Here is a 13,756-nt window from a genome sequence, read left to right as displayed (position 1 = left end):
ATAACGTAGATAAACAGAAATAACAATAAATAAAAAAGTGATTGTCTACATCTGAACTTGGTGACGGGGGGGGTCTTGTCTTTGAACCCTGCTGTTGCCTCTTGGATGGGTGTTGTGTTCTGGTTTCTGCCGGTTTTGATGCCACCTGTAATGTGTTGGCAGCAGCGGCGGCGCGCTCAGACTGATGTCTTAGGTACCGGGCTACAGATTTCAGAGCTCTTCCGCCGCTCACTTCCAATTAGGCGTGGGGCCGACCGACGCGTCTCTGAGCAGAAGCTTCTGGTCGGCATCAAAAGGAGCAGCGTTGCTGGGTGACATCGGGGCTCCTTCAGCTCCAGGCAGGACAGTCTGAGGTGGTTCAGTAAATATAATGATTAGCATCTGTGCAACATGCTACCCAGACTTCTAGAAATTCCTTTATTGGTACCATTACATAAAAAATGGGCTATAACTCAGAGCTAACAGGCTCCAAGTCTCCGCCGACTGCCTTTGGATATTTTCTTGTGTTCATCGGTGCGTGGATTGTGCATTCCAAAGTTTTCTGTGTTTGTACTTAACAGAATGTTGGTTGTGAAAACATTTTTGATTAATTGCCATAATTATTGTGATCATTTTTGCCCAAATGAACAGCCAGATGGCAGGATATGGTGTCATATTTGCGATCCTATCATATTAATCTGGCTGTGGGTCCATCTGAACACATTGTGCCGTTTGCTGCGTTCACAGTCTGTCCTCCAGTTTCCACGTCTTTCTCTGTGCTGCAAGTTTTTATTTGATTACATTAGACTATTAAATATTAAAGTTGAGGGCGTATGAAAGCAAGCCATTTATCTGCATGGATAGCTCGTGTTTAGTCAAGTAAGAAATGCACTTTAAGTAACGTCTCCGTCATGCATACAAAAATTGGCGAGTTTGTCTGTCGGTTTTGTCGTCGAAGTCTCAGAAGGAGCCGTCAAAACCACTTTGTTGGCGTTCACGACTTCTTTTAAATCCATCTCATCTATGCGTTGTCTATTTTTACCAGAATGTGCACCAAAGTCCTGTTAAGAACCGCCTCTGAAGGGCGTAGCTGGATGACACCTTCCCCTTTCAGTCGGAAAGTATTTTATTCTGCGGTATCAATTAACCTCCAGATAAATTTTGTCAAAGCGAGCAGCCTGGGTGTGATTGTTCTCTTTGCTCTGCAGTGTCCTTGGGCTGGAGGAGACTGTTTCTGACAGGGAACAATGAACAGAGAGGTGTTTACAGATCTTTACAGATGGCTCTGGGGCTCAGAATTAGCTCATCGCCATTTCTCATGTGATTCAGTCGAGACTTTACTTCAGATGTGTCATCAAGACTATCATCAGGATGTCTGACGACGCATCCGTTTGATCTCGGCGTGCAGTGCTCACTGAGTTAGTCAGATATCACTGTCAAATATTAAACTCCGTGACACGCGTGTCTCGTTCTAATGATAGCTCGCCGAAGAAACAACTTTTTTACAAACACGCCACCCCGCTTTCCGGCGCCTCAGACACAAAAGAGCCTCGCAACTTTGGATTTAGGTTTTGTGCACCAAATGCTTTTCGACTGACATTTCACACCTATTTATAACAACAGATGAGCGCGGTGACTAAGTGTTATTAAAATGTTCAGTCGCAATTAATTGGGCACACTGCGTACAAGTGGGAGGAGGAGCTTACGGGAGATCGTTCAGTGATCCTGGCCTACACTGTTCTCTCTCTCTGTCTCTCTTTCTCTCTACCCAACAGGCCTCCCTTTTCCTCCTTTTTTTCCACCCTCTCCATGGCATAAATCTGGGAGATGAAAATGTCATGGAGCAGGTTCATTTTGCAAAGAGGTTTTGATTGCCATGCGCGTGTAATTGATTGTTCCAAGGACAGGGGGAAATCTAGAAATGTCATAACAGTCCTGCTTAGGTTGGTCCCACCACTAGGCAATCAATGAGAAGTAAAAAGAGATATTGATTTGCGAGCAGGAAAAACTGTAGCTTGAGACAAGCAGAGCGCCGGTAAAGTGGCGCGGACGTGCAGACCTGTCACCGGCACCTATGAATGACCCAATCTCCTCTGAAGATACTGTTACCACGGATACTGATGGAGCCCTGCGCCGGGTATCGCTTAAACCCATTAGCTAACGTCCTCAGTGGCTAACTCTCGTGCCTTGTCAGGTTCACGGAGGAAAAGCTGACCTTCCAAAGGAGATATGTTGACGCTCTCAAACGTAAACTTGAGGACATGAAGATACTAACGGTTAAAGATGATCTGTAAACACATCTAAGGCCTTCAGCAGCGACCCGATCCGTGGATGCAGCAGCGGCTCTGCGCCGTTAGCTGCTTTCTCTAGAACTAGGGGAAAATGGCTTAGAGCTCCAAAACAGACGGCTGTTTCTGTAAATCCAAGTCTCGCTTTGCCAAGAGTCTGTTCTAACGGATAAAGGTTATAAACACTTCAACTGGCTGATTTATGACGGACACCTCAGGTTTTTTGACCTTTGCATATCTCTGTCTGAAGATATAAATTTGTAGTGACACAGATTGGAGGCTTTACAGCCGTTTATGACATGCTAAATCTCAGGCGAGGCATGCCAGCCTCTTGTTTTCAGGGCTAGTTAGGCTGGGAGTTGCCTCACTTGGCCTCAGAGACATTTTCAAAGAAGGCATTTCCTTTTTTTCGTAAGTTGAGGAAAAGTATGTGTGTTGATCTTTTGGTTTGCACAGTGATGGATCAGCGCTGATGCTTCACTGGTGTTTTATTACGCTTATGGACTGTTTATTCTGTAGTCCTGACCACCACCGCTGAAAGAGTCATCATGAAAAAATGTTTCATCCCAGTTAATATCTGTAAACACCCATCGTTCAAATGACTTGGCATTACTAAACAACTACTAGAACCAGTTTAATGAAATATTTTTTTCCAGTCTTCAGTGTTGTCTTTTTAAAAAAAATAATTACAGAAATCAATGAATTACTTCTAAAATGACTTTCTGTTTTTGCCCAGACTTTTTGACCTGGAAATTTTTTCATTGTTATCAAGACCAGTTCAATATGGAAACGATCAATAGATGATTAGGAAAATGTGAAAATAGCAACTCTGCTCACCAGACACCGCATGCTAACAGCTGCTAAATGCTAACCTCAGGATCAACAATCCCAGCTACTTTAGAGCTAGTTTAAAACCAGTTCAAAGCTAATGTAAAGGTAGTATAGAGCTAGTTTAAAGCCAGTTTATAGCTAGTTTAGAACAAGTTCAGAGCTAGTTTAATGTCAGTTTACAGCCAGTTTAAAGCCAGTTTAGAGGTAATTTAAAGCTAGTTTAGAGCTAGTTTAAAACCATTTTAGAGCTAATTTAAGTTAATATGGAACTAGTTTAAAGCCAATGCAGAACTAATTTAAAGCTAGTTTAGAGCTAGATTAAAGTCAGTTTCCAGCTAATTTAAAGCTAGTATAGGGCTAGTTCAAAGCCAGGTTAGGTTGTTTAGACCTAGTTTAGAGCTAGTTTTGAGGTGGATTAAAGGTACTGTTGTTACAGTCTAGAACTAGTTGTGAGGTCATTTGTCACTTTGCCAGACATCTGTCCACACTTGTAACCCTTTCACTATCTGCTTTTGTATCACACACAGTGTAACTGAGCACCGCACCCTTTAAACGATTGGCCGTTTGTGTGTCACATGTAGCACGCTGCTTTGTTTAGACTTTTTATAGGCTTGGGATTATTTATTACTTAATGAATTGTATTTAATCCTTACTGTTATAAAAGTGCCTTTACTGTCCTTTTATTGGTTGAGCCTAAACCTGATGGACTTGTTTGTCTTAATGCTCTGAACTTTTTCCCCATTGTTGTAATGTGCTCCTTCAATTCAATGCTGTTGAAAGAGTGATGTGGCTTGAAATGAGGGCAGTGCCATGATAGACCGTAAACTAGCAAGACACAACAGGTTAGACTTGTTCGGATCTTGGAGTGATCCCGGCAGAAGGTTAATTGGTGCCTCTGGATGTCGGCTTCTTGGGGCATCTGATAGAAAGTCATAGAATGGCACGAAGGGTAGGTGTTAATGTCTGTCCTCAAACTCCGCGATAACACAGATATTCACATTAAAGCTGATAGAACCACATGGACCTTCCTCTCCAGGAAGTCCAGCTCGTCTTTATATTATCTCACAAATCGGGTGGATGGAACTGAACGGTGAAATTTAAGATGCATAAATTATGCAAGAAATAGCTTTTACATGATGCCGTGTGCTGGAGATATCTATTAAAACATCACTGGACTGGAAAAATGCCCGTCTCCCCTCTTTGGTGTACGTTCTTACCAGTCCTTCAGTTTCAGTGATGACTTTGAAGAGAGAGGACATCAACTAGGAGCTGTCATAGCCATTGGTGTTCTCCTTCACTGTGAATACTATATACAGTAAAGGACTATAAATAAAACATACCTCTATGCTCTTGACAACTCTCTCCCCCGGCATCAAGGGTGTTTTGGAGGCCATCACAGATCTCGGTTGGCCAATCACAACAGCCCTCTTGCGGTGGATCAAGGCTCCCGAGTGCGAGTGTGTGCGCCGCCTCTTGTTCGCCAGTTCCCATTCTCCGTGTTTGTTTTGAAAGTCCGAATCCCATCTCCATCGCCATCCATTAGCTGGCTGGCAATTCACCTCCAGGGTTTCTCTTGAGGCACTTGTGAAATATTGATAAAAAAAAGTCTTATTTTCAGACGGCAAAGAAGGGAAGAGGCTCTACAGGCCGCCGGTGTGGGAATCCTGAGTGCTCGGCTGCAGCCGTCCCCACATGGAGTGCCCTCTATTCAGGGAAGAAATATTAACCATGTGAAAAGCATAAGTGCCTGGACAGGGCTGTTATGTCCTATTCATATTTAACTCAGAGCACATCTGCCACGTCTCTCCCAAAATGCACATTTTCCAGCATGACTGAGGCGGAAAATATCTCAGATATGTGACAGGACTGACAAACCGCATTTATTGCAGGATGTTTGGGCTGTGATCGTTTGCCTGGGTTGTTGGATGGTTAGATTTTTAAATAATCTGGAATAGTTATTGTCAGAAAGGACACTTTAATCTTCTGCAGCTTGTGTTTTGTGGAGCAGCCCTGGCAGCCACATTAAACAGCCCCAATGCTGAGTCATAGCTTCTGCTAATTGGATGATGGGAAATACGTCAATTAGAAATACTGTTGTTTAATTATCTGTTAATTGAAGCGATGATGTTTGTGCTCTATGAGTTGGGAGAACGAACAGGTGAATAATGAAAGAATAAATTGCTGTTTATGAGACTGTCAGGGAAAATGTAATGATGTGACAGATTGTCAGTTTTTTTTCCAACTTTCCAGATTTATCTCTGATAATTGAACCAGATTTTCCACCAGTGTGATCAACATTGTCATCAGCGTTCATATTTACAGCATATTTTTTTAATTTTCCTAATAATTAAATGTTTTCTTAAGTATCTTTATGAGTTTTTTCAGCCAAGCCTTTTAATTTATCGATGGAGTGCTGGGAGGAAATAAAACAGAGGCATTCGTCACTCGTAGCTTCAGGGATGCTGACGTCTTATCAAAAACAGAAGGCTTACATTTTCATGGCAGATTGGAAGCACATAATCACAATGGAATCGGTCATTTACAATCATACTTAACAGCCCCCCCGAGAAGCAATTTCCTTTTGTCACTCAGTGTCCAACGATTGTTGTAAACATCTCAACTTGAGGCCAGGGAAACCTTTGCCACAGCACTAAGTCAATGGCCTGTCGTGAATCACACAGCGCCGTTACACCAGCAGCAGTTTGTTAGTAAAGACATTATGTCCAGCGATCCTCGCCAACCTCCTAAGGCACAAACAGCAGCCATCATGTCGTCTTAAACGGCTCCTTTCGAAGAGTTTCTACCAGGTGTCAGGAGCTGGTTGTCAAAGCATAGACAGTATTTACATTCTGGTGTTGTTCCAGCTTTAATGACAATTTCTCTTTCTTTTCTAGTGTACATGCCTGACGAAGACGCCGCCCTTCAGGATCCCATTGCTGAGGAAGATGGAGAGAATGAGGCTCAAACTGAAGAAGAGTGCTCAGAGAAGACCAGCCCCAAAGTCTCAGAGGACCGAGAGCTGGACAACAAGAGCACCAACACTTATAGCAACCAGAACTCTCCCATCAGTGTCCTTTCTAACCAGGAGGCGGAGCTGGAGTCACGCCTTAGCGACAGCAGTGACAGACTCTCGGACTTCAAAACCTCCTCGCCGCCTGTGAGCCAGAGAGAAGAAGAGAGTCGTGGCTCCAAGCAGAAAGAGGAGACGGCCGGTAGCTTGGAGAAAATGAGGGCGGCCTATGCAAACTTTCTGTCTGACTCCTACTGGACGGGGTTAGGTATGGACTTGAAAATGGGGAAAACCACCAGCAAAGCCAACTGTGACAGCACCAACGGGAGCTCCAAGAACGAGTTCGACTGGCACCAGGATGCCCTCTCCAAGACCTTACAGCAGACCCTCTCCCCAAAGCCTGCGTCCAAACCCAACCTCTTCAGCTCCGTCCATCTGTACCGGCAGACCACCAAACCCTGCGGGTCGGTGTTCACGGGAGCCAGCCGGTTCCGCTGTAAGGACTGTAGCGCTGCTTACGACACCCTGGTGGAGCTGACGGTCCACATGAACAAGAGTGGACACTACCAGGACAACAACCACAGCAAACAGAGCCACTCCTCGGCTTCCTCCTCTAAATCTAGGAAACGAAATTTGCAAGATATGGAAGGAAAAGAGGACGCGCAAAAAGTTTTGAAGTGCATGTTCTGCGGCCATTCCTTCGACTCCCTCCAGGATTTGAGCGTCCATATGATTAAAACCAAGCATTACCAAAAAGTGCCTTTAAAAGAGCCGATCCCCGTAATCACTCCCAAACTGTTGCCGCCAGCAAAGAAGCGGGCCTTTGAAACGGTGAGACCCTGCTCCCCGGACTCTACCACGGGCGTGGCCGGTTACACCGAGGCGCAGCGGGCGGCGACCATCGCAAACGCACAAAATAACCGCTACGGCTATCAGAACGGGGCGAGTTACACCTGGCAGTTTGAAACATGCAAGTCTCAGATTCTTAAATGCATGGAGTGTGGAAGCTCCCATGACACCCTCCAGCAGCTGACCACACACATGATGGTCACCGGTCACTTCATCAAAGTCACAAACTCAGCCTCTAAAAAGGGGAAACAGTTAGCTCTGGATCCGCTGGCCATAGAGAAGATCCAGGTGTTATCTGAGCCCGCTGCCAGTGACAACGAAGGAGAAAAGGCTTCTCCAAAAAATACTTCTCCCGGGAGCAGCGACAAGGATAGCCAGGAAGGAGCATCCGACAAAATGGAAGACACTGAAGTTAAAGATGACAAACAAGAGAGCGAGGATCAAAAGGCAGCCAATGGGCCTTTTAAGTACCCTTATCTCCGCGAGGAGGATCTTGAACAGGACTCGGGTGGAGGAGGGGACATTCTCAAATCTTTAGCCAACACAGTGGCGTCCGCCATCAATAAAGCTCAAACAGGAACGCCCAGCTGGAGCGCCTATCCGAGCATACATGCCGCCTATCAGCTCTCCGGCATCATCAAAAACTCACCTCTCTCCGCAACCCCCGCGTCTCAGTTAAAGCCCACGTTTAACCACAAGCTGAGACCGATCGCCCCGAAGGGGAAGTTATACCACGGTGCCGCGGGAGCCGAGCCTCCCCAGGGACAGCATCAAAATGCGGACATCAAAAAAGAAAAGGTTGGCATTAGCGATGGTAAAGAAAGTCAGAATGCGAAGTTTGATCTGGTGGAGAATGATGACAGCGATTGTCAGGATGATTCCTCTTCCTCTTCAAAGCTTGATGCAGACTGTCTGAATGAGGAGAATGAAGTGATCAAAGGGAAGTCGAGCCCAGATTTCTCTGACAGAGGCAAGACACCGAGCCCATCCGCCGGCAACGGACGCAGCACCACTTCAGAGCCTCTCGGTGACACTTCAGCGATGCTTGGCATAAACCCTCTTAGTGCACTGCAGTCCGTTCTGAACAATCATCTGGGCAAAGCAAATAAGCCCAATAATTCAGGAGTGGATAAACTATCCGCTCACACCAAGTCTATTTATGCCGACATCAAACGAAGCGGCGAGAAGCCGGCATTGATGCTCGGAAATGCTGTAAGAAGTCGGCCTGATAAGTCCTTCCTGTTTGTTAACGACGACCAACCGATAGACCTGACCAAATCCAAACACAAGCAGAGTTCCTCCCTGGTCCACCCTTCCACCCCAGTACCGCAGAAATACGCCCTGTCAGACATCGCAGACATGGTAAAAGTTCTTCCAAAAGCCACAACGCCAAAACCCTCCATGCCATCCAGAATCCCGACTATGAAACTGGAATCGGACGTCCGGCGCTTCGAGGACGTGTCTGCGGAGGTTTACTCCATCCACAAGCGTAAAGGCAGACAGTCCAACTGGAACCCTCGCCACCTCCTCATCCTGCAGGCGCAGTTCGCCTCCAGCCTCTTCCAGACCTCCGAGGGAAAGTACTTGCTGTCGGACCTCGGCCCTCAGGAACGGATGCACATCTCCAAGTTCACTGGATTGTCCATGACCACCATAAGCCATTGGTTAGCAAATGTAAAATACCAGCTGAGGAAAACTGGAGGGACCAAATTTCTGAAGAACATGGACACGGGCCACCCGGTTTTCTACTGCAATGACTGCGCTTCCCAGTTTCGGTCACCGACCAGTTTCATATCCCATCTGGAAACCCATCTTGGGTTCCAGATCAAAGACATGTGCAAAATGCCAGTAGAGCACCAGACCAAGGTGGAGGAGCCAGAACTGTCCAAGGCCCTCAGCGTCAGAGCCTCGGAGGCCGTGGTCACCGAGGAGGACGGGGACGCCAAGTTCAAATGTAAGCTCTGCTGTCGGACATTCGCCAGTAATCACGCAGTCAAACTCCATTTGAGTAAAACTCACAGCAAATCCCCCGACAACCATTCACAGTACGTGGAGATGGACAAGGAGTAGTTTTCCACGTCAACGCCACTTCTCCCCTTTTTTTTATTTTAAATACACGGGTCAGATGTTTCAACCGTTTTTCAATTAGCATTGTGTCGTGTGCATCATTATGACGTTTAAAACATTTCATGCCTTTCAGCGAATACACACTGGTTAGAACGTGTACGAGGAAGCGATTGGTATGCACCCCGCTCAGAAGCATCACCAGTAATGAAATGTATTACTGCTTGAAGAAACATAAATGCTGATGTTTGCATGCGATAGCCCCGGCTATGACTACTATTTATTTGTATGATATGTCAAGTTTCAATTGTATTTCAAAGACAAAATAATGAACTCGTTGTAACATAGAACCTCTGTGATTCGCTCCACCTGCAGAAACGTGCAGCTGTTGAACAGGTAGCTCCACCCGCTAACACACCTGCAGACCTGTACAGTGTATGGCTATGTAAAGATGTTTTGTGTCGCAACAATAGAAGAGAGAAAAAAAAGCACTTTAATAAATGTTTAATCACCAGTTTAGACTCGGATTCTGTACATGGCTCAAACGTGATTAGAGGATTTCACATGTAAATATGTTTTAGAAGGAAAACAAGCAGTGCGTTTCATGTTACCAGGAAAACAACGAGACAGAACAAACCTGTGATACCTGCACCTTTTTTACTTATTCAAATAAAGAGTTAACATTTGATAACAGCCTGCACATCCTTTTTTATCCTCCTAACCTCGTTTGTTTGTGAAACTGATGTCATGTGACCTTTCAGTGGGCGATCTGGTTGCTCTGTTATTCCTGGTGAATTTTTACAAACTTTAATATTAATTTCCAAAATTTCAAATCTGAATTAAATCTAAATGAGTAAAAATCTGAGCTGGTGGATAAGTAGTCTTTCTTATCATCATTTCCATCACCATTAATTGTTCCGTCTCTAAACTTTGTCTTTAAACCAACTGTCCGGTCCGCAGATCCTCACATTTAAAGAATCTGGACCAAACAAATGTTCGACGTTTTTTCCTTGAAAAATGACTCCTTTTATCTAAATCAATCGACTAACTGATTAAGCATAGCGGCTCTAAATTATGTCGTCATTTCCAGCAAACATCTGAGGTAATTATCAAGAAAATATTCAGAAGTTATGGACCCATAAAAACCAAGTGTCTCATATATAAAGTCAGCCTGTAATAGAAATGGAAGGGGAGGCGCTCCTGACTGAAGTTGGGAAACGGGTGAGACGGGGGACATCGTCCTCTCTCTCCTTACCTTTGACTTTCAGATACTCCACACCGATTCGCTCTCCTCCTCAGACTTTATTGCTTTTCTTCAAACGCCGTTTGCTGTTGCTGCAAGATGGTATCATAACAATTAAACATATTTCCTCCAGCTCTATTATTTCAAGGCTATTAAAAATAATTGCCTTCTAAATTCATAAACATTTTATGCAATTCATCTTTTTTCTTTTTCTTTTTTTTTTTTTTTCAAGCAATCAAGTCCTCAATTACCTCCACCCATCAAATCCTTATTTTATAACGGCCGGCTGACATTTGATGGTGAATGGGAAAAAGCACATGGACGCTGGTGATTTGAATGCTGTGACACCGACTTGCCCCCTATTGTTGGAAATGAGCAGGCAATCACGTTGTTCATCAGACGACTCCTAACGCAGTTAAAGTATTCAGCTATAATTTCTCCCTGCATTTATAATTACTGTCAAAGACCACACACCTCAGTGAGCAGATTAAAGCTATAAATTATTTAGTGCCTTTCTTCGCCGATGGATCTCTGATTTGTCTGTAGGGCCATTATGAGTTATTTTAAAATGAGGCGAGCGTTGTCTTTAAGATGCAGCGGCACGCTTTGACGAGGGTATTACCGGTTGGGGATTTTTCTTTTTTTTTTTAAAAAAAAAAAGAAGGGACATAATGCAACACGTAAGATTTAATTTTTTATTGAATATTCATGTGGTTTTGACAGCAGTTCTCCCTGCTCGTGGATTCGTGGGGTTTATGCGCCGCACGTCTTCTCGGGCTACGTTTTGAGGATTCAGCTCAAAGTGGTGGAAATTCACCCAAGGCTAGGAGGAAACTGCTCTCAGTGCAACCACGAGAGGAAACGAGTTACCCTTGACCGTAATTCGCTTTAATAAGTCAAAATGTGTCGATGTGAGGATTAATTGTTAGTGCACAGAAACACGTGGTTGTGATGCAAGCAGGAAGCGCGCTAACAAATAAAACCAGCCGTTCAGATGAACGGACCGGTTCCGAGTAGGAACCCCTGAGGTACTAAACAGTGACGCTGACATCACAGGTAATTAGGTGAAGTAAACCCCTTAATTGTTTTGATGCTTTATATTAATTCATTTAGGATGTTTTGCATATTAAGACGGTTAAACACAGCGTATATCTAACATGTCACGGCTAATTACAGAACACAGCTTTCTGTAATTACACGCCGGTTTAAAACTGATTGATTATGATTTAGACGCAGCCACAGAGGAAATATTTATTATTTGTGGCTGCTGGACAAACAGCGTTGAAACTTGTCCGTTCTCTCCACACAGATAAATACCAAAGAGACCAAAGTGACATGTTTAGCGAAAATATTTTCCCCTCTCGCCTGACTCGACCCATCCAACATTCTGGAGTTCCATTCTAAAACAGTTCTAATAGGCTAGTTGAAGAATCTGATTATGCACAGAAGTACCCTGGCATTGCAGATGCAGTGAAATCCGACCTTGGCAAAAATTGACGCCAGCTCACATTTGCAAATCCTTTGTCAATCTGTCATTAAACATGCTATCAAATAATGATAAGTGTGCGCTCCCTGCTCGCGGTGGCGTGCGCCTCCCTGACGCTGATGCGCTGTAATGGGGCCGATGTGCAGCAGGATTTGCCTGCTTGGATTCACACAAAACATTTACACTCTGGCCGACTTTGTTTCGCCCTGCGCCAGACGAGCTCAGATTCTCTGCATCATCTGGCCTGTAAACCAACGATGTGTGTGTGTGTGTGTGTGTGTGTGGGGGGGGTGTTCATCACACAGCGGCGGGGTAATGACGACTCGTGTGTTTAATGAAGGGCTTTAGAACTTATAGCCATAATGACCCATATCCTAAATCCCCCTTCGCCCATCTTTTCCCTCCCTGAAGTCCTTCGGTTTATTACGTTTCTCTGACAAATATCCCGTCTTCCTTTTCACAGAGAGATGACATCGCCGTCATTCTACCTGCACGGCGCTGCATGACGCCCTGCGTGAGATCTAAGATATGAAAGGGCAAATATTTGGAACATAAAGGAAGTGAAAAACGATGTACCTAAACGCAGCACCTCTTCTTTTTGATAAATAATAAGCTATAAAACATTGTGTGTAATGAGTTCTGTCTCCGGAGAGCGTGAGCGCTACAAGACAGAGAGGAATGCATGTGCGTGTGCTCTCCTACATACATCATATCTCCCAAATAGCCCATAGTGCTCCACCGTTAATGGTGTTGCTTCAAATATGCTAATTAGGCAAAAATAAGTGATGAATGGAATACATTTGATCAATCAAGTAGGCCTAAGCCCCTGGTGCTGCATATTCATGGTACATCATGAATATGAAACCAAAGTCATTTATCAAATATCAGTTACACATTTGTGTCTTATTAATCATACAGGCTGGAACTTCTGCCATGTCAGAAAAGATGGAGGTTGATGAAGCGCTTCCAGGAGGGATGAAACCAGATTCAGACAAACTTCTTGCGTCTGAACAGGTCGTTCAGATAACCCTCCCCACGTTTCCTTTGGTTTCTGTCCTTTAGATAATCAATAATAACGGCTCCTTAATAGTCACAAATAATCACCACTGCTTGGCGTTGTAAAGGTTATTGATTAGCTTTCCTACTTCTGCTGCTGAGGTTTTATCTGCTCAGAAACAAACCCCAAATTGGGTTCAGATTGACCCAGATGGGATCGATCTAACACCAACAACAGGTGAACGTCACCCGGTGGGAGAACATGAGGTAACCTGGAACTGTTTATGATCCAATGCTAAAGAGCTGCGGTGCATGTTAATTCACCTGAAACTGGATTAAACCATCCGATCAATCTCCAAACCCAATGACAACAACAATGGCGGAAAAGTCCAGATCTGGTTCCTTCCTTGGTATTGTTCATCCAGTGAATGTCCAGATCCAGCAGATTTTTTCTGTAAAACAGACGAAGGCACATCTGACAAACAGACTACTAGTGTTAGCCATATGTAGTAGCAGTAAACAGGCTAGTAGCTTTAGCAATCTTTACTGACTACTAGACCAGGATTGGACCCGCCTCTTAGAATCAAGTCAAAGAAATATTTGACTCTCGGAAAGAAAAATCGAGATAATTTACAGGTAAAATATAGTTTCAAAAACAAGGCAGTCAAAGACTGCAACATCCCGCGAAGTGTAGGTCAGGGTACCCTGAAAGTAGTACCTGACAAGTGCATAGCACTAGCTTTGACCATAGATCAAAGCTAGTGTATACGTACAGTAGATCACAGCACCAGCTTTGAGCTATGGTCTTACTCACACTGGCTTTTTCCCTTATCTATTTTATCCGGTTCCTGAGTGTACAAAAGTTGCAATTTGACCTTGACCTAGTTTTCTCAAGGTCAAAGTCATCGTCTCATTTTCATCCCCTTTGCTGCCCGAGTAATCTACTTTTTGTTTCATCTTTCTATCAGCAACGGTTACGAAGATATTTGGTGGACTAACTAACGGATGAA

General features: G+C 44.3%; 1 protein-coding gene across 3 annotated transcripts in view; it reads left to right on the top strand.

Moving 5' to 3' along the window:
* The window catches only part of LOC137606725 (teashirt homolog 2), a 40,652-nt gene extending 30,950 nt beyond the window's left edge, over window positions 1-9,702 (top strand). For all 3 annotated transcript variants that reach the window (XM_068332132.1, XM_068332126.1, XM_068332121.1), the window contains exon 2: window positions 5,993-9,702. In XM_068332132.1, coding sequence (XP_068188233.1) covers window positions 5,998-9,027 — 3,030 coding nt within the window. In that variant the 5' untranslated portion in view covers window positions 5,993-5,997 and the 3' untranslated portion in view covers window positions 9,028-9,702. The remainder of the gene's footprint in view (window positions 1-5,992) is intronic.
* The last annotated feature ends 4,054 nt before the right edge of the window (window positions 9,703-13,756 follow it).

The sequence above is a fragment of the Antennarius striatus genome, chromosome 2 (assembly GCF_040054535.1).
Source record: "Antennarius striatus isolate MH-2024 chromosome 2, ASM4005453v1, whole genome shotgun sequence".
Taxonomy (NCBI): domain Eukaryota; kingdom Metazoa; phylum Chordata; class Actinopteri; order Lophiiformes; family Antennariidae; genus Antennarius; species Antennarius striatus.
Note: the sequence above shows the minus strand (reverse complement) of the source record. Positions and strands in the feature narration are given on the sequence as shown.